This window comes from Scomber scombrus, chromosome 2 (genome assembly GCF_963691925.1).
Source record: "Scomber scombrus chromosome 2, fScoSco1.1, whole genome shotgun sequence".
NCBI lineage: Eukaryota > Metazoa > Chordata > Actinopteri > Scombriformes > Scombridae > Scomber > Scomber scombrus.
This window is the reverse complement of record NC_084971.1, coordinates 29,655,651-29,676,750: the sequence shown is the minus strand read 5'-3', so window position 1 is coordinate 29,676,750 and position 21,100 is coordinate 29,655,651. Positions and strand designations below refer to the sequence as shown.

Below are 21,100 nucleotides of genomic sequence, written 5' to 3'. Positions count from 1 at the left end.
ATCTGACCTCTGCACCCAGCAGAGCAACAGCGCCCCTCTGAGGCGAATATTGAAAAGTTAAGCATGAGAATATTTAAGGGGTCTCATTGCAGGAACTCAGTTTTCTGTGACTATTACAGACATTATAGTGCTGTTGGTAAATGGATGGCATTTACACAACACTTTTTCCTCTCATTCACCCTTTCACATACACACTCACACACTGATCGGAGCAAGCAACAAAAGAACGCACTGGCCTGACCATTAGGAGAAACCTGGGGATGGAAATGAGGAGCCTTAGATCAAAGTACCATCACTGGGTTTAGTGGATGACCTATTTAATAACCAATTTATTTAGAAGTTAAAAGTTGACAGCAAAGAAGTGACTCTCTTCACAGTTTAACTAAATCCTGATTGGCCCCTGTGACTAAAGAATCAATAATTTTACCAATCACATCACTTTTCAGTAACGGAACTGGGACTAATTTTTGTGGAGATTGCTTTTGATGATGATGATGATGATAATGATGATGATGATGATGATGATTATGACACCTTTAAACCTAGCAGAACATTTTTGTCCAACACCTACAGCAGTGAAACAGTGCCATCTTGTGTCATAAAAACAAACATCAAGTCCAACCCACAGTTGATTTGTTTAAGAAATGTAAGTATATTTGAGAAAATAATTAACAAGATTTTAAGTGAAATTGAATGAAAGGGTCAAATATAAATATTCAGTGAGCAATTTTCACTATTATATATGTTCTAGTTCACTACATTTTCTACGTTTCTGATTCCCTTCTCTGCATGGCAAGAAATGCAGCATCCATCTGTTTCCATTTTTATATATCTGTCCGTGTGTGTCTGCCATCTGTATGACAGCTCTCTACATGATCATAAATGAGGCTGAGGAGGCTGAATGTCTGCCGGCTTGAGCAGAATAAGATAAAGATGAATTAAGCTCATCACCGAAAACCAGGAGCAGAAAAACAGATCCATCTCTCACCAGCCGCTGTGTGTGCTCGTGCGGTCATACTGTACTTTTCCACATTTAGAAAGAAAGAGCTAACACATGTTAACATTCACACATGCATTGCACACACATCTATCTTTGTTTGGCTCTTTGTCAATAATCTGTATCATTCATCACTGTCTTTCAACAGCAGAAATACAACAGAATACTGTGCTGCTCACCTGTAATCAGTGAAGTCTCACCAATATAAATTCCCATTAATCAGAAAATGTTACTGCAGCAATTAACATCAGCAACTACATTTAATTGAATCGGCCAAAACTGCAGTACCATACAAAGAACAATGAGTGGCAGCACTGTACAGCACTGCAGCTGATGTGTGAGAGGATCAATGCAGAAGAGAGGAAAAACATTTTTACCACTCAGAATCTTACTTATCAATCAAAATGTTTTAAGTTATTAATAATTAAACTGTATATACACACCTGTAATGCACCATGATACTAAACCAGCAGCTGATGTAATTTTGATGATGATTCTAAGATATATAACTAAAGGTATGGTCACATTATGGTGAGGACCCACTGAACAGGGTGCAGCAAACCACAAAGTTCACCCACCTTCATTATTTTTGTGGGACTCATGATTTGCTTATCAAGGCAACACATGACTGAGTAGAGCTAACTAAATGCTAACAGACTAAAAACATGTTGACATTGTGAAGGGAATATCTCTGCAACTTGCCAGCTGATGTTGACACGCCTGTAGCGATGAGCTGGAAGCGGTGTGTGTGTGTGTGTGTGTGTGTGTGTGTGTGTGTGTGTGTGTGTGTGTGTGTGTGTGTGTGTGTGTGTGTGTGTGTGTGTGTGTGTGTGTGTGTGTGTGTGTGTGTGTGTGTGTGTGTGTGTGTGTGTGTGTGTGTGTGTGTGTGTGTGTGTGTGTGTGTGTGTGTGTGTGTGTGTGTGTGTGTGTGTGTGTGTGTGTGTGTGTGTGTGTGTTTTGTTTGCTTCCAGTGGATCCTCGCCACTACACTTCCATCCTAATATTCACTCAGCTTCCCAGTCATTTCTATTGAAGCCTGTTCAATGTACCAATTCAGGGATGAAGCTTTTGTTTCAGAAGAGTAAGAATTATTCTATAATGTTTCAACATTACATTATTACACTACTAGACTACAATGTGTTGCATGTTTCTCACACAGTGGTTACAGTTTGTGATTGCTCTGATCAATTCTTTTATTACCTGTATCACAAATGTGACATCACCAACTTTCCTGTCGCAGAGTGTGTGAGGAAATGTTGTGGAATGGAAACATAATGTGGTCGTACTTTAAGACAAGAATGAAACTGCATGAAACAGCCTCAGTATGCCTCAAACAAAGTGCTTTTTGGATCATCTAACAGCCTCTGAACTCTACCTGCCTCCACACAATGTCTGATTTAGCATCATAAAATGTCTTCCTTCCAAAACCGACAAGCGAGACAAGCAAGCCCACTTAACAGAGTGGTTGTCCAGTGGAGTGGTTGATGTGTCAGGCTCTCTTTTTCCATTCTTGACACAACAATTTTGGCCACTTTTCCTGTGCACTTTGATAACAGGATGAAAAGCCATTCATAACAGCTATAAACATGTTTGTCTTCAGACGTGGTCAGACAACACGTATTAAGTACTTTATTTTAAGTGTTTCCCATCCTTTATGATTTTTGTAACAGCCACTTTATGCAGCATTTGCCCATATGTGCAGTTAGATTTTTGTCTTTTGTCATTCTTTACACTTGTACTTCTCTCACATTTCAAGCACACAACAACGACTTCAACACCATGAATGCTTTTGATGAGAGCATTGAGAGTGTGTGCAATCATGCCCATTTGAACGTTGATAGTGTTTTGCCCATCTTTAAGATGGCTGCCTTTTAAATGCTTTTGCCTGTGACTAAAAACTATTACCAGTTGCAAATATGAAACTTTCATGATTACCAAATAAAAATAGGTTAATTACCTTTGGGGGTTAGGGGTTGGTTTCAGGCCTGTAGTTGGAGTCATCAATTCACCATCTTCAATTTTCGCACTTGTTTCCAGCCTGTTTCATTTTCATTGCATCTTATTGTACTGTTGCACGATAGTATCCATCAAGACCATCCTCACATTTGAATGATTCTGCAAGTATGTTGGCATTTTACAGTACAATTTCCCTCAGTATGAATACAATGCATGTTCAAAACTTGGTGAAAATAAGCAGCTATACATAATTAATTTGGGATATAGCTAAGCACTTCAATACTTTTGTAAAATTACATCCTTAGCTAATGTTTAGCCCACACCCTACAAAACAATCCAAAAAAACTATTTTCTAAATCTGCGTCATTCAAATTAATGGCAGGTTTTAGCTTATGAGGAAGCTTTAAATGGAAATCATATTCACTGCAAAGCACCTCTAAAAGCCATTTGGATCGCAGAATAATGTGATTTTGAAAAAAGCAATCTCTCCAAACAGTGCAGTAAAAAAACAGCCACAGCAAGAAGCAGTAACCTATCATGGTGTGATTTAACTGCCCTTTGTGCTATTCTGAGTGGACACCCACTGTAAGTAGAAAACTGTTATTCCAGTAAGTGAGGGGTGAGAGGATTTATCTCACTCGAGTTGCCAAATGAACGGAAGAGTGGGAGAGAGAAGAAGAGGAGGTTAAAAGAAGGTCAGAAAGGTAAAAGAGGAAGCAAAACAGGGAGCAAAGTCACACATGAACCCGCGAGTTGAAGCTGAGTCCTTTACATTCATCTATTTCACCAGTCCCTTAGAAAGGTGAACAACCATAATTCAAGCCATCATTTCTTAAACCCCAGTGTCTGCACCGATTAAATCCAAATTAGGTACTGCATGAGCTGTTTTCTAGCTGACCTTGCTCTCTAACTCACTTTTGGAGGGTAACTGGTAAGATGATTAAATACCCCTTTATAATCACTGAGGAATAGCAAAAAAAGTGATAGTTACTGCGGTCAGTGATTTTACACAGTGGGTCTAATTTATTTAAACATCTTTATCAGACCATCTATATAATAAAGCCTTTATATCTTATAATTTGAGTTTATTATCTGTTACCTTCCTACCTTGCTGAGACATTTATTCATTTGGTAGACACTTTTGTCAAAAGAGAGATACAAATTAAGCACTATCCAAACCACGCTATATCAAGGAAGAAAGAATAACTGCCTCAATGCTGCCATAAGGTCACGGTCGATGCAGCAATGCACAAGAACACATGAAATAAAAAAGGTTTCTTTTGAAAGGGGACATAGATTTTCTGTACTTTTTATGCTATTATAGTATGTAATGAAAGTCAAAAGACCAGGCTTCAGCCTACTCGGAACATTTTGTTTCCAAAGTCAAAGTTTACAGTTACAGTTATATAGTCACCCATAAACAGGACTGAATCACTGACAGAGGAGTTCTGGACTTACTTATGATTTACAGTCCACATAAATGGGACTAAATCACTAATATGAAAACTAACCTAAATGTAAATCATGAAAAGACAAACCAGTGAAGAGCTAGAATAAGAATATGAACCTGCACAAGTGCACGATATGTCCCGTTTTAGAGAAAGATAATAGTGGGTGAGTCGGTATCCCTGGACGATATAGACAGAATCAAGTTAGGTATCTCATTTCACCATCAATGGTCCACATAAGAGAGAAATTAGTGTTGAGATTTCCTGCCTCAGTGATTATCGCTGTTTTTGTGAACATGACTCTAGATGAGCCTTATGTCTACAGTCCAGTCTCCTATTGCCACTTACCCCCAATTGAAACTGTATAATCTGAACTCTACTGAACCCATACTGAGACAGTGTTGTCCATAGAAGACGTGACTAAATGGACCTACACTGTTGAGCAAGTCTTTACTTCGTGTGAAGTTAGTATTCAGTGAAGCACACAGCAGCTCTCTTCACAGCGCTTCGGCTCATGTCCTCCAGACCCTGGACTGTCAGGTTTTTACTGAGCTGGCAGATATTTTAACTGCTCAGCAGGTGAGTCCTTAGTCAGTGCTCCAGGTTTTATATCTCTCATATTTTCTTTGTTGTCTTCCACTTCCTGGTGGTGGTGACTTTCAGTGCTGTGTCCGAGTCAGCTACCTTTTTCCTGCATCACTTTTTCTTTGGTGCTTTCTCCCCTGGATATCACCCAATGTGCTTTAATGCTGACCCACCTCTTGCCCGTGTCTTTGCAGTTTCTCCATTCTTTTTAACTGAGTGTAAAACTCTAGTGTGCAACATTTTCAGTGCACAGTTTCCTACAGTTTCAGCCTGCTGCTCATCTTGACAAACCTTCAACGAACCAACCCATCAAACTTGGAGATGCTATGTGCAAATACTGTACATCACATTACCAAGCCAGCAGATATTCACTTGCCATCTACCTTCTGGTGAAACTTAAAATAAACCCAGTCCCTGCTGATTTTGCTTCCTCATAAAACTCCTCACATTTGCTCTCTCTCTATATATATATATATATATATAAACAAATTCAAAATATAAATTTTAATTGAATTCTTTCCCTCCACTCTGTCCTTCATGTGCACGAGGCACACGTTTTCATCTGGGGTTCATAACATCGCTGGTTCGCAGCCTGACATGACTTTGGCCCTGCTGACATTCATTATGAGCTTAATTAGATGTACAACAGGGCATCGTTGCAGCAAAGACGAAGGTTGATAATTAAATTTTGGGCAAAGGTTGACTGGAGAACATGCAACCTAAATAGAATCTGTCCTTTCTCACCGAGTAGGTTATGAGGAGTAGAGACACTCAGGATGACAGACAGAGATAGATACAGAGCATGAAAGTGACAAAATGTCTAACAGACAGGCTGAGTCAGATGTACAGAGAAATACTGACATACACGAATAAAATGTCACCTCTCGGTAATAAGATTCATCTACTCCTCTCTTGCTCAGTTGTGTCCTTTCAAAGTTTGATATTAATCATGTCAAACTTTATAACACATTTCATACACAGGGCAACACAATGTACCTTACATACAGTAAAGTGACATTACAATTGCAACAGAACCATAGAGATGCAAGTGCAGAAGATAAATATGCATAGACAGATATTAGTGCTGGCAGGAAGTGGAGGAAGTGGAAGTGGAATATGTGCAAAATATACAAAACACACACACACACACACACACACACACACACACGCACACATACACACACACACACACACACACACACACACACACACACACACACACACACACACACACACACACACACACACACTTAGACACAGACTGTTGGGAATATTAATGTTTTCAGAATACACTACAAAAGGTTTTGTCATTCAGACCAGTGGAAACATCACTTTTGCCAACCAGTCTCTACCTGTTAATGCAATTCATCCATAAATATCTTTAGATTAGCAAATTAACCTGGCTGACCTTCCACGTTCAAAATAGCCATATTAGCTTACAGTAACTAAATAACTACTACTGCAATTTACAGGCACTAATTTACAGTATGTACTTATGAAATATGAAGTTTGTACTTTTGCCATTTAGATTGATCTTCACCCATTAAAGCTGAAACTTTCTGCAGGTTCAAATTACTTAATCAGTCATCATCTGTGATGTTTTTATAGTTGTTGTTTAGTACAGTTTGAATATGTTATTTTGTGAGGACGTAATAGCACTGGTATTGTCAACATTAAGGTGCATTATTCATACATTTTCCTTTATTTAGTTCTCATTAGGTGCATTTCCACCTACATGTCTTTATTCTCATTATGAATTTATGTATAAGAAAGTGGAAATGCCAAAAGTTTGAAAAGATCTGGAAATATCATAAATATTTACACTTGGCAAAAGATTTTATGGATATAAAATCAAAACATTACATAGTGCAATGGAGATAGATGTGCATAAGCATGTGAATTAAATATCCACTGATGCTTTCGCTAACCAGCAAACCAAAATATTAGATATGTATGGAGTGATGAGCAGACTTTTATGGTCCTGAAATGAATACAAGACAAGCAGAAATGCCATATTCCCATCATGTTTATCCCAATTTAAGGTTTGAGTGGGGCTCTTTTATTGATGTCATTATGGTGCACCCCTACTTCTTCTGCAATGCTGGAAAATTAGCACTACTAGCTGTTTATCTTGGAGAACCAACCAAGCAACCAACCGATTTTGCTGGGGGAAAAAGGCACTATACATTTGGATGGAAACCTAGCTATTGCATCTCGCAGTAGCAGTGAGAGCATTTCCAATCTAAGTGTATTTAAAATAAATTATAATTGTCATATTTTTTATAGACATTGTAAGAGAATGATTTCTGCCTCCACAAAACCTCAGAACAAACAGCTCTGATATGTCACATTGTCCATTAGTAAAGCTCGTCCTTGAACAAGCCCGTTCTCTCTGTGGTCTTTTGCACTGGATGAACACATCAGCTAAATGTAAGTGGGAAACGCGGTGGCAGGTTAAGACTGTGGTGGCGGCTGTTGGCTCTCGCTATTATCGCAGTGACAACAAAAGCAGAGCCTGAATGCAATCACAAGGCTTCATGAGCCGAAAGCAGAACAAATCCCAGTGAGCAGTGATTGTGTTCATGAAGCCTGGCTGCCTTTTGAGTAGCCTTGCAAAACATTCGAAGATTAAATTGGAAACACAGTAATATGTAAAGTCCTTTTTATCCATTTTATTCCCTCTGTACTTTTATTTACACTCAGATAAATCAAAGTGTGAGCATGTGATCACCTGTGTGCCTGTATTTATGCATGCTGTTGCTTACCGCTTGTTTTGCCAACATTTTTATGTTTTTCTTTCCCAATTCTATTTTTTCCCTTGCACAAAGCACACCGACTAAGCATTTGTTAGAGAATGAATTACAGTGATCCAGTATGCATCTGTAATTGCTATGCAGGGCAGTGTGTTGTCCTTCACAGAATCTGAGCATGACCAAAAACAAAAACCCATTAACACCTGAAAAAAAGCACCATTTACACCTACATGTGTTCAGGAATCCCAGGTGCAATTTAGGATGGAGAATTAGCTGTTTTAAGTACAAGCAGGTGGCAGTTGCGTCTGGTGTGATAAGCAACTTTTGAAGATGCATCACTTCCACATGGCCTAGGAGAGATTGTTAAAGAGGAATATGAGACGAATAACTTTGCATTAAAGATGAGGAAAAACTGTCCTGCCAGCAAAGGCAATATCTGAATTTCCTGAGGCCAGTGTGAATGAAATGCAGACACACGGACAAAATGTGATTGCGTAATATGAGCGTGACGGAGCCATGGAGAATATAGTCTTTTAAAAACACACAAACACACACACACTCAGACACACACGCACATAAACAATTCATTTCATAAACAATGATCCAATTTTGAGTGGCAGAGTTCTCCCTGTAGCACCAAATACTTTTACCGCAAAATATCTCTGAGCGGTTGACCGAGCTGATGGATGCTCAGTGTCTCATTTTGTTTTGGAAAATTCAGATTTTGATGGCTGCTCTCCACTTAGAGGGTGGAAAGAACGATGTGGCACGCAGCAGCTTGACAGATTATGCTAAAATATGTCAGTTTATCCCTATTCAGAGAAGTCAAGAGTGTGAAGTTTAGGGGGAGAATAGTTTGAGGTTGATCAAGAAAGAGGAATCTTTGATGGTGTTTCATTTGGTTAGAGGTCATTGTGACAAAGAATGAGCTTTATTATCTTGAAAATGATGATTCACTCTCTACCTTGGGGATCCCAATCTGTGGTAAATATTCTTTCACAAATGCAAGGTCCACTGGCCTTTTGAGGAAGAGATTTTCTTTCTTTACTTCAGATCTGATTCAGAGACAAATGTTTGAAACTATTAGTGTAAAAAATCCTGTGCATTTTTGGAAGGCTTTAGGAGGCTTAGCAGTCTATTTTCCCTAAATCTTTTTAATGGAGCCAACAAGTGCAAAGTTAGCATGAACCATAGACCGAGAAAAAAATAATGAAATAAAATAAACCAGAATTATCCTGCAACTTATCAATTTGGACAGCTTTCAAACATATCTATTGGTATTCTTCAGTGAATGGGTAAAGAGCAGCCTGCCCTATTTCAGGACCAAAGCATACGCAACTAACTAAACAGCAACCACCAAGAACATCCCAGTGTGAGTTAGCAGAAAGCTCTGGGAATAGGTAAGTAAACAGACTCTGTGTTTACAATTTCATCACAGTTTTTCATTATAAATTTGTTGATTATCTTTCCTGACGAATCAATTGATCTTTTAGTTTCCAAACTATCAGAAAATAAAGTTTCTTAGAGCACAAAGAGACATCTCCACATTGCTCATTTGGTCCCACCAACAGGCTGTGTGCAGCTCAACTCCCAGCGTGTCCTAATGTAGAGCTACTGGAAACAAAAATCTTCAGCCACATAAAAATTCAAATATGCAAAGCGTAAAACTGTTATTAAATAATTTTATTACTAAGGGAAATGTATGGGCCATTAACAGACACAGCAGTTAGTATTTTTACATGAATGTAGCTTTGAATTCATTGAAAACTTCATATATGCTTGCACATGCAGTATCAGCAACAATATTAAACTTGGTTGAGTTCATTGTTCTGATATAAGAATACTAAATATCTTTTCTTTCTCTCCTTCTTACTTTCTCTCTTTCTCTCTCTCTATCTTTTAGGCCTCGGAGCTGTAAACGGAAAGGTCAGAGGCCATGGTCACGTGCAGTTCCCATGAAAACTGATTGACAGGTCTCTCGACTTTGCCCTGCTGACCCTTGCCCTCCCTGATCATCAGCTGGACATCATCGTCGTCGAGGATACGGATGAGGTCGCCCTCGGGGTCGCGGTAGTTCAGGGCGATGTCGTCCACTTTGAAGACGTTTCTGAGGGAGACAGAGAGAAGAACAGAGACAGAAATGAATCCTAAAAATGAATGAAAGTATATAATATCACATCAGTCAGACTTGCGTTAAAATCAAAATACGACTGAAGAATTTCCAAATCCACCCCGTACTGTTATTTTAGAGTAAGAACAGTGGGCTTCAAGGGGTAAAAATGAGTTTCATGCAAATGTGTTCAAATTTAAAGTAAAAATTTAATAACTTCACTAAACTATCATCACATAAAGATGAAGGAACTTTTCAAAATGAATGTAATTAGTTTAGTCAAAAACTTTTTGCCATGGAATAGATTTAGAAACATAAGAGACAAATTGAAGTATAACATTCAACATATTTAAAATATCTTTACAAACACATGTGGAGCAATTAAGTCAGACGGGGGACGAGCAGCCGCAATCTCTCTGTGACAGGAACCGGCAGGATTCATACATTAATATTCATAAATAAATGTAGTCTTACTTTCAAATAAACATGTCACACTGATGCTCATTTTGCAAATGTTCAACTGCAATATCTCTTATTTCTCTATTTGTGGCAACTGCACTAAAATCATTAAATGTAACCAAATTTAATTGAGTTGTTTATTGAGAAGCTCACTTAGTTCTCTGAGGATGACTAAACTGATTAAAAAGTATACAGGAAGTTGGACAACAGTGCAAAGATCCACAATAGTTCCTTGTGTTAAGATATTATGCTTTTTAGGAGTTGTTAACACTTTTCTATGAGGATAAACTTGCTTTTATATGTTTCTTTTCCATTATATTTTATAATATGTTGTTTACTTTAAAGGTAACATCAGCATTAGTAGAAAGTCTTGCACCACATTTCTAACCAGTGAGGGAAATAATTACCACAGGGGTTTTGTTGATGCATTACAGTTTAATTAAAATGTTGCTGTGAGAATTATCACCAATATGACACGTGGAGGGAATATTTAATGAGTGCAGACAGGAAGTTTGACCACTCCACCATCTACCCTGCGTTCACAGTGTTGTGCATGAACAATAATGTTTGAACAAGTAGAGACACACAGTCGATTTATGAGATCTTCTGTCTGACTCCTGGAGGCACAACTTGATATAGTATCACAGCACATGTGATGAAGGACAAGCAAAGAGTTATTTTCAGCAAAGAGAGTCACTTCCTGCCAGCAGCGATAAAAGGACAAGCGTCATTGGCTTCAGATGACATGAACCGTCCCCTGGAAACATGTAAATCAACTTATAAAGATCACTTTTTTTAGCAGTAGTAAAATGATTTCATACTACTGCATAACATACATGTGAGCCAAATATACAAATAGTCTTGTTCAGTCTGGCAGAGAAGATGTCACTTCTGATGATAGAGTCACCAACAGCCCTCAAAACTAAGTGTAGTTAAAAACTTATAATAACCGTACAAACTTAAAAGCACCAATATAACATGATGTAAGTTTGATGTAATGTGATGTGACGCTACGTGACAGTTCTATTAAATCTACTGGTTTTATTTCATTTTAGACCATGTGTAGGAAAGACGAGTTATTATATTTTTCATTTACTGCCTTATCTGGTAGTTATGCAACATATTCAGTTGCTCCACTCTTTCCTCGCTATTTCTTTGCCTCTTCCTCTTTCTTGTTTGAAGTGACACAATCCCCTGTCTTCGCTTTTCGAACTTACTATCTCCTCCACCACCACCTCCACCACCACCACCACCCTCTCCTCCTCCTGCTCATCCTCCCTTTCTTCCCCTGTTCCCTTCGTTCTCTCCCTCCCTTTATCAGTGCTAAGCCATATTAAAACTCAGGATCAGGGTCTCATCCATCCTACTCCAGGGCACAATAGGCCCGAACACAGGAAAACAATAATGAGCAGATAAGCGGCGGAAATGAACTGATTATGAATGGGGAGGGCTAATCATTGTAGCGCTCACCTATCTAAATTACCAGATAATGAGAGATCGAGAGAGAGAAGGAGAGAGTGGGGGCATGAAAGAGAAAAAGACAGAGAAAACAGATAGTGTAATGAGCATATGCATTTGGTGATGGTGGTACTATTTGGGGGGGGGGGGGGCAGAGTCAGGGGTCCCACAGAAGTTAATTTGACAAATGGTGATGATTGGCAACTAGCAATTTGCAGGTTTGCAAAGCACAGTGGGTAAATATGCTGCCCCGCGGGGCTCAGTGGTGACTTAATGGACTTCCACTCATCTTTGTTTATTATGGAATTTCACTGCAGCTTCGAAACCCAAAATACGGAGGGAGGGAAATGCTAAACAGTGTGTTCGCTTGTCAGCAATCAGTTCATCAGTACATCTCCAGGAGAAACACTACATATGGAAATCTGCTCCTCTGTGCATGCAGTAGAGAACCAGATGCTGCTGCTGCTGCTGCTGTGTCTTTGCTTTTACAGAGACATGGCTGAACAATAACATTACAGATATCTCCATTCAGCTAGATGGATTCTATTTCTACAGAGCGTACATAATAACATCTCTGTGTGGTAAGACCCGAGGGGTGTCCTGTGTGTCTGTGTCAACAAAGCACAGTGTCAGGACGCTGTAGTCGTCTCTAGGCGCTGCAGAGCAATAGCGGAGCTCATGTTTCTGAAGTGCCGACCGTACAATATGCTGAGGGAATTCACAGTCGTAATCATTGTGACTGTGTGTATCACCCTGAGTGCCAGTGCTAAGAATGAATTACACAACACCGTCAGTGAGCAACATCAGCTCACCCTGATGGATGCTTCATTGTATTTGGAAGATTTCAACCATGCCAACTTAAAGACTTAAAGTCCTGCCAAAGTTTTACCAACATATAAACTTTGCAAAGACATGAAATGACAGACTGGACAAGGACTACACCAGCTAAAATAAAGTATACAAGGCATATTCATGACCCCACCTATGCTGCTATGCGCTTGTATCGACGCTCCGTGACTACCTCATCCCACTGATTTTTGTCTTTTGAATTGCTATTATTTATTTATTCATCATTCTTTTATATGCTGTTTATTATTTTATTCTTTCCTTTGTCTTAACCCAACGTACTGCAGAGATGCCATCGAAAATTTCGTTATACATCGTTTAAAGACCTTCTTCTTCTTGCCTTTACGCAGTACAAACTTCTTGTGTAAACTACTGGCTGTAGATGAGAGGGGAATTGACTGCTGTAGATTCAAAGACAATATATTTAAGTTCATGTTCTGCTTGTTCAACAGTTGCTTTATTAATTCCTCGTTCTGTCTCCCATACTGCTTGATTTTGTAGCACTTCCAGTAGCCACCAGTTGTAGCCGACTCGCTCATTTTGAATTCTTCTCAAAAATCTCTGCTGTATGCACACAAGGGCTCAATCAAACGTTACACAGACTTTGTACTAGAGAGCAGGAAGGGTAATTAGTCCGACTGACTTTTGCGTTCAGACATACAGATCTTCAGAAAACTTCACGGTTTTAGTGCATGTGTGAAAGGGCCTTTATATTAAACCAGTAAGGAAAAAAACTGTGATAATATTAATCTATGTGCAAAAATAGTGCTGTATGCTTCACTGACTGCACTTCAAACCTTCATCAAATATGGTCAATTATCACGTTCTTTTTTCTTTTTGGAAAGTGTGGTAATCCCCTCATAAGTGTGAGGTTGCAAACAATTATTATTATTTTTGGTCAGCTCTTCACACCCAAAATCTGATCCTCACATTTCTCTTACTCACTTTTTCCCACATATGTGTACTTGCAATAAAAAGACGACATACAACATACTTTTGTTCTCCCTAAAAAGTGCTTCAACACTTTAAAATACTTAAAAAGAAACCAGTCTACACCTACTTCATGCGAGATACCAGGTCCTTGTACGTAGGCTGGATGGTGATGTCCTCTTGTACACACACATCTCTGTAAGTAAGAACACACATTCATCTCCTTGAAACAAAATTTCTTAAAAATGTAATAAGTGTAATACTGTTTGGAGGCCTGGCAGCTATTTTAAAATATCATGCAAAAATGAAAGATTCACTCCTTAAGGTGTAATTTGCAGAGATGCAACAATAAATTCAGCCAGCGCACTCAATACAAAGTTAAAACATAAACACATCAGAATGAACACAATTACGATCCCTTAACAATGTAGAATTACTTTGCTCACACACATAACAACAACTTTGCACTGTTGCACTGGTAATTTTTGGAAATTGAACTATTGAGGAACATTATACTAGAAGAAGAATATTAGAAACATTTATCGTATTGCAGAGATACAACACATTTCTGCATCAAAAAAGTTATTTTCACAGTTTTTTAAAGTCGGAACTTGAGCTAAAAACCATTCACATTGTACAAAAGAAATAAATAATCACTCACATACACCCTTAAACACACACTCATGATCACATTCACTCACAGACTCACTCAGTCGTCCAGCTAAACTCACCTGGTGTCGACTCCGGAGGGGGTGAGCAGGTAGCAGCGCAGACAGCTGTAGGCGTTGCCAACAGCCTCACCTTCTGAGTCAGTCTCTGGGAGGGGCTTTATAATCTTAACAAAAGATTCTGGGAAAATACCCGTCTGATTGTTCACCGTGCCCTGAAGAGAAGAGAAAAAGACAAGGAGATTGTGATAAATGAGTACAGTTCCTCTAAACATAGTGATAAGGGACTGATGATGAGATGGTGATGAGTTGGTGATTTAAAGGAGAGAAACACCAGGAAGCATCTAGAGAGATGTTTTCCTAATTAGCCTGTTCATAATATGCTGCTGATGTTCCAAACGCTCAACACAACCAAAGAGCTCTTATACTGCACCCCAGATGTCCAAGTGTCTGAGTTAGTTTGCATAAACACTTAAAAGGACCATGCATCACACAAACCACCCAGCACACTCATACTTTAACAGCAACAGTTTTATGTTATCTATATATATATATATATATATATATATATATTTGACAACTGGAAATAATGCATCTATTTAACAAATGCATCTACATGCCAAATATGTTTACACTGGATTCATGTAAAACAAAGATAAAATAACTTTAATATCAGATTTGAAATGTGTTCAAAATCACATTTAGAAAGCATACATAGATTACTTTTTTGGGGAAATGCATTGGGAAGACTTTTGTAGTAAAGTGGCCAATAAATGATGAACCAAGTGCCAGTTATCTATCTATTGTCAAGTTTGTTTCTACTCTTCACATCCTCTTTAGCCATCACCCAGTCAATCAGACTAATTTTACATCAACCTATTGATTAGAAATAATACCAAATCAAAAGTTAAGAGAACACTCGAGCTGCAAAAACTGGGGGAGATGAACGATCCTCTACATTAAGTTTGGTCCCTTGTATGGATCATGTTGTAAAAAAGATGGATCCTACACTTCTCATAATGAAATTCAGATCTTTTGTCCTGACACTGTAAATTCCTCTTGTTTCCAGCTGCATGCCCCATATTTTGAACACATCTCCTCTGTTATAAATGTGTCATCTTCAAGCCCACACTGAGATTTCTCAGGTGATATCATTTGAATAGTTTTCTTAGACTTTACAAAAAGCATCCAGAGCCACAGAGGAAATAATTCAACTGTCATGATGAGTAAACTGGCTTTGAAGTGTAAAATCGCTGGAGTTCCCCTTTTTAAGGCATGATGGTGGGACAGTCTGAGCACACATGCTTTCTTCCACTGAAACCCTTCTGTGATTTAACACATCAGAGCTCCTCAGTACAATCCCACTCTTGAGGGTTTGGTCACTGAGCAGCATCACTGCAGCAACTGGAGAAAAAAAGCCTGCTCTTCCTCGTTAGCTTGCTGTAGAAGTAGAGTAGAAGTTTCTGGCACAACTTTACCTTCTTCCAAGGTTTACAAAGAAGAGGAGATAGTCTAAAGAGGTCAAATCTCCAGCAACATTTGTAGCATATAGAGCAACTTTATGACCCTTATGAAGGCCACAAGCTTAAATGCATTGTTCTAACAATAACGTTTGTAGCAGCCGATAACGTAATAACAATCTAACGTAATACATTTGTCCGTTTTTTAATGTAATAAGCCAATAACATAATAAAAAATAATCCTTCACAAATGTAATAACTGGAGCCAGTAACATAATAATATACCAATATCACTTTATTGAAGTTTTATTTATTGGATATGAAGTGTCACACTTTCATTGCACTGAAAAGTTATGCTTGTATTATTTCTCTTTCACCCAAACATAATAGTAGGACTGTGCCACAGAAATGCCACTGAAGTGTGAAACTACATATCCAATATATAAAACTTTTAAAAAGTGATATTAGCATATTATTATTGTGTAACTTACTTCATTATTGGCAAAAATGTATTAAGTGATTGGTTCAGAACTTTTATTACATTATTGGTTCAGGACTTTTATTACATTATTGGCTTATTACATTAAAAACAAGCACAATTCTTACGTAATCCGCTGCTATAAAGTTGTTCTATATAATACAGGTGTTGCTGGAATTTTGGTCTCCATGGCAGCTTCACAGCAGCTGCAGATCAAACAGAGAATATTTCCCATTTTACTCTTGGAACTGTTTTGTTACCTCTCCACTTTACCTTGATGCACCAGTCAGCCAGTTGGATTTGTCACGTTTTCCACCCACAGCCACTCTGTTCACTGACTAAATCAAAGGCACTTTTTTAGAAGCTGTAAGTGTTGCATTAACCTCATTCACCTCCCACCAAAAAAAAAAGCATGTACTACTAGCATGGATGCAAAGTTGTCAACGAGGAATAACAAGGTAGTGTTTTTCAGTGTTGCATAAGGATAAATGGATTATCAGTATTTTCTGTTACGATTTTTGGATCTCTCCAGAAAGCCAGAGGCAGAATAAGTGCATCCTCCTCCTCGATGTTGATTCTCTCTATCTCTCTTTCTCTCTCTCTCTCTCTCTCTCCCACCACATCAGCTTCCACCTCCTCCTCCTTTTCTCTCTATCTCCCACTCACCCACTCCTGGCTTCTCTCTCACACTCTATCTCAACATCTCACACATTTTTAAAAAACATGTTTCCTGACCTTTTTCTTTGAATTTCTGAGACAACCGTTTGCCAACGCCCATGTTCCACGTCCCCTCTCGGATGGCAACAAATCACACGTGACACATTCAGGGTGTAATCAGGGCATTTTGCTCATTATGCAAGAAACTGGAGCAGGGTGGGGGCATCGTGTTGACAGCATGCGTGACTGAATAGCGTGAGAGTGTCACTATACAAACCCCTGAAACGATGCAAAACTACAACCAAAACATGGAAAGATGCCTCGAATTGGAAGAGTTTGAGACAGTACAAACCTGCCCAGAGGAGCGATTACGCAAGAGCTATAGTAAAGAAGACGAAGAGAGAAGACAAGGCGCACGGGACAAACAAAACACAAGAAGTGATGGCAGCTGATAAAAGCTTAGAACAAAGCCTTGAGGAGACACTGAAGCGAATAAATGATGACATCTCAAAGCAAATACGCAAATTAAGATAAGAATTTGGAAACTTTTCAGCCGAAACAAAAGAACTCTAAAAAGGACGTGAAATATATCCGCTACGGCCTACAAGACACTTCCAACAAGCTCAGAAAGGATGAATAGAGAAATATACATGGCTTGGAAGAAAGAGAGGTAATTACAAACAAGCCATTAAAGTACCTGTTGTGCAAAGAAAAGACAATGTGGGATAAATTAGATTATCTAGTCTAGAGAATAAATCCTAACAAAACAATATGAGGATGTACCAAGTGAAAGAAGGAGTCGAGGGGGGTGACACGGTGGGTTTCATTCAGAAACTTCTAACAGAGAAACTGGAGATGCCACCCAAGTAGTCATTAATAGTAGCAGAACATTACTTCCTGCTAAAGAAACCTACAAAGAAATAGGCAATGCCGTGATCTGTAGTGGTTAATTTCCTACAATGGGACAGAAGAATAACTCCAGAAGGAATCAAGGGGGGCGATACAGTGGGTTTCATCGAGAATCTTCTAGCAGAGAAACTAGAGATGTCACCAGAGCAGTCATTAATAGCTGCAGCACATCGTTTCCTTCGAAAGAAACCTACAAAGAAAGAGGCCAATTTCAAGAAAGGTCCATTTCCTACAAAGAGAGAGGCTACTCCCGGAGACAGCTGAATATATTCCAACTCAGACTACTGAGCAAAAGTTCAACAAGGGCAGAGTCTGTCCGCACCAATAAGAAAACAACTGAGAGATAAGAAAGTAAAATCACACATCGTTTATCCAGCTCAACTGAAGGTGTTTGGACAAGAGGACGCTTTCATCTGTGAGTCACCTGAAGAAGCAGCCAAACACCTGATTATTGGAAACTGATAAGCCGACTCAATTGTGTGTGTACTGTTATATTTTTAGGTAATTCAGGTATTCCTGTGCCAACCTCCCTTGTTCAATAATGGGTCCAGAAAGTGATTGCCTGACGCTTGAAACTGAAATTGAATGACTGGAAGAAATAACGTAGATGTAGTCTATTAGACCCTGGTGGAACATTAACTGGAGGGTTATTTTCTCTTTATTATTTTATTTGTTATTATAAATGCTATTTGGCTTAGTACACAAAAAAAGGCTTCATAAAATCAAAGCTATTATATCAAAGCTTTGAGCTAAGCTAAATAGCCCACTGCATGGGACTTTCTTTCTCTCTCTTTTTATCCTGTCCTAGCATAATGTTGTACAACAAATGAAAACCTTTTTAAGTTATTGTGAAATAGAATTGCTTATGTCTAAAATATTATATAAGATAGTAAGAAAACATAGAGAGAAGATGATACAATGGCAGAATAATGGATTAGACGATGGATCTATATGACAGCTGAATGAAATATTATCTTTAGTTTATGATTAAAGTTAGCACAAGAGAGGAAATATATTGCTAAAATAATATCCTCCCATTGGTGACAAATATAAATGCCTTGCTTAACTACTTTTTAGAGCCTTCAGAAGATATTATTTCATTTCAGTCAGTTTTATACTGTATGATGCAACCCTCTACCCTAAGGGACTATACAATATAAGAGCATATAAAAAATATAAGAATAATTTAGTGCATATTAGGATCAAAAAGAGGAATGTGGTAGATTGAGATTAACAGGAAATCAATGTAATGAATTATTCATTTGATGATGCATAATTGTGAAAGGAGGTGGGGGATAAAATGCGGACAAAACTCATGAAATTAGATGACAGCATGCTGTTTACCAGTCATAGGCAATATTTTTGATATGCCCAAGACTATGTAAAATACACATGCTGACAAACTAGTAGTTTACTACTTATGGAGGTCATTGATGGATTAAATTGTTGTTCATATTTTATTAGTTTTGCACATGATTGTTGACTCACATTGCAATAAAACTGATTGGAAAACTGTCAAAAAGACACAAAGGAGCTTTAAAGCTGGTGGTGTTTGGCATGGAACAGAAATTCTCACTGATATTTACCAATGAAACCCTTTAAAATTACCTCACATTATATATTTATATATATATATATATATATATGCCCCAAAAAACCCATCAAATGTAATCAAATATATATCACCTACTCAAAAATGATGGAGGGGACGTAGCATTTCTACAGCATTTCTTTCTCAAAACAACCTGAACATGAAACATTTGGTAAATTGACATCAGCTCAAGTTTTCCACTCATCATAAATCATCAATCAGAGGAGTAGTGATCCTAATATGTGATAATTTTCCTGCATTTTAAGCAGAAAAAGTGTCTTCTGATAATGAAGAGAGATGCATTATGTTAACTGGGAAAACTGATAATACAACGGTTTAATAAATGTTCATAATCCCTGGAAGAAGGGTTGAATTTAGGTGGATATAATAATAGCTCCCCAAAGTCAAAGAATAACAATAGTAACAAGCATTTTAACCTGTTTATGGGTTATAATTTGGATTCCCAGAGTTAGAGACACCATATCTTAGAACTTGCCATCATGATACTGAGAAGAGCAACAAAAGAGATTGTAATAGTGAATGTTTGGAGAACTCTAAATCCAGAGAGGAACTATACTTTCTACTCAAAATCCAACACTGTGTCTGAAACACAGTTGTAGGTTATCCACTCGAGACACAGATGGTTTTCCGTAGATGTGGTGACAGATCCTGAGCTGCTCAGGCTCAGGTCAGACCTCCTAACCAATCAGAGCCTGTTCAACAAACCACACATCCTCCCGTACTCTCAGCTCTCTGCGCCATCTGCCCACCTTACCAACCATCGGGTCAAGAGGATTCAGCCGATCTGCACCCCGCCTCTGGGACTTTCTCCCACTAGACATTTGCAATTCTGAATCTATCTGCAACCTTTAAATCCTGCCTTGAAACACAACTATTCTCCCCAAGCTTATTCAGCCTTATATTGATAATGAAATTGCTTTTTTTGAGTTGAAGATGAAGCTAAACAATATCACTTTTTTTTCTCCATTGCTTGTTTTTTATGTGTTTGTAAGGTGTGCTTTGAAAGGAACCTTTAAATAAAATGCATTATTACTATTACTTCACCTTAAGGCTTAACTACGCTCACACCTGGTTGCTGGAGACTGCTAAACAAGACCCAAAATGAACACTATGAGCAGACTACTTGGTTACTATAAGCATTTTAATAGTATTTGTGCAGGAATGATTGTGCTCTGAGCCTTTTGATCCATATAAGCAGCTGATCACTGTAACCTTGATCACTATAAATGCCTTCCACTGTATTTCCTTGATCACTTATTTTGCAAAGATGTTCAAAAGTTCATTAAAAAGCAAACTATTTCAGGACTTAGATAAACCAATACTGAAATACACCACATGGCCAAAAGCATATGGACACCTGAGCAACACACCATTATGTATGTCATCAAAAAAGTGGGCATTAATGTGCTGTTATTACACCTTCTGCTCTTTTTGGAGGGGTTTTCACAAGATGTTGGAAACTAGCTCCAGCAGTTTGCTTCATTTTAGCCACAAGAGCTTTAGTGGGGTCAACACAACGTTTTATATATGAAGTCTGGCTTACAGTCAGTGTTCTGGTTCATCCCAAAGCTGCTGATGAGACTTGAGGTCCGGACTCTGAGCAGGCCAGTGAAGTTCTTCCACACCAAATTATGTACACCTTTGGTTATCTTTTGTGATAGAGTGATGCAGTGCATGCACTCTTTAAAGTTACAACAAAATCTTCTTCTTTTCTTCTAATTCTGTCCTTTTTGGTCAGTCCCTGTAAATGAATCCCCACACTTTTTATCTTCCT

At 38.4% G+C, this 21,100-nt stretch overlaps 1 protein-coding gene across 1 annotated transcript in view; it reads right to left on the bottom strand.

The window, feature by feature from the left end:
• Positions 1-6,899: 6,899 nt before the first annotated feature.
• The window catches only part of ncf4 (neutrophil cytosolic factor 4), a 39,413-nt gene continuing 25,212 nt past the window's right edge, over positions 6,900-21,100 (bottom strand). The window contains exons 8-10 of the mRNA XM_062429696.1: positions 14,274-14,425; positions 13,673-13,738; positions 6,900-9,846 (exon numbers count right to left, since the gene is read on the bottom strand). Coding sequence (XP_062285680.1) covers positions 9,639-9,846; positions 13,673-13,738; positions 14,274-14,425 — 426 coding nt within the window. The 3' untranslated portion in view covers positions 6,900-9,638. The remainder of the gene's footprint in view (positions 9,847-13,672; positions 13,739-14,273; positions 14,426-21,100) is intronic.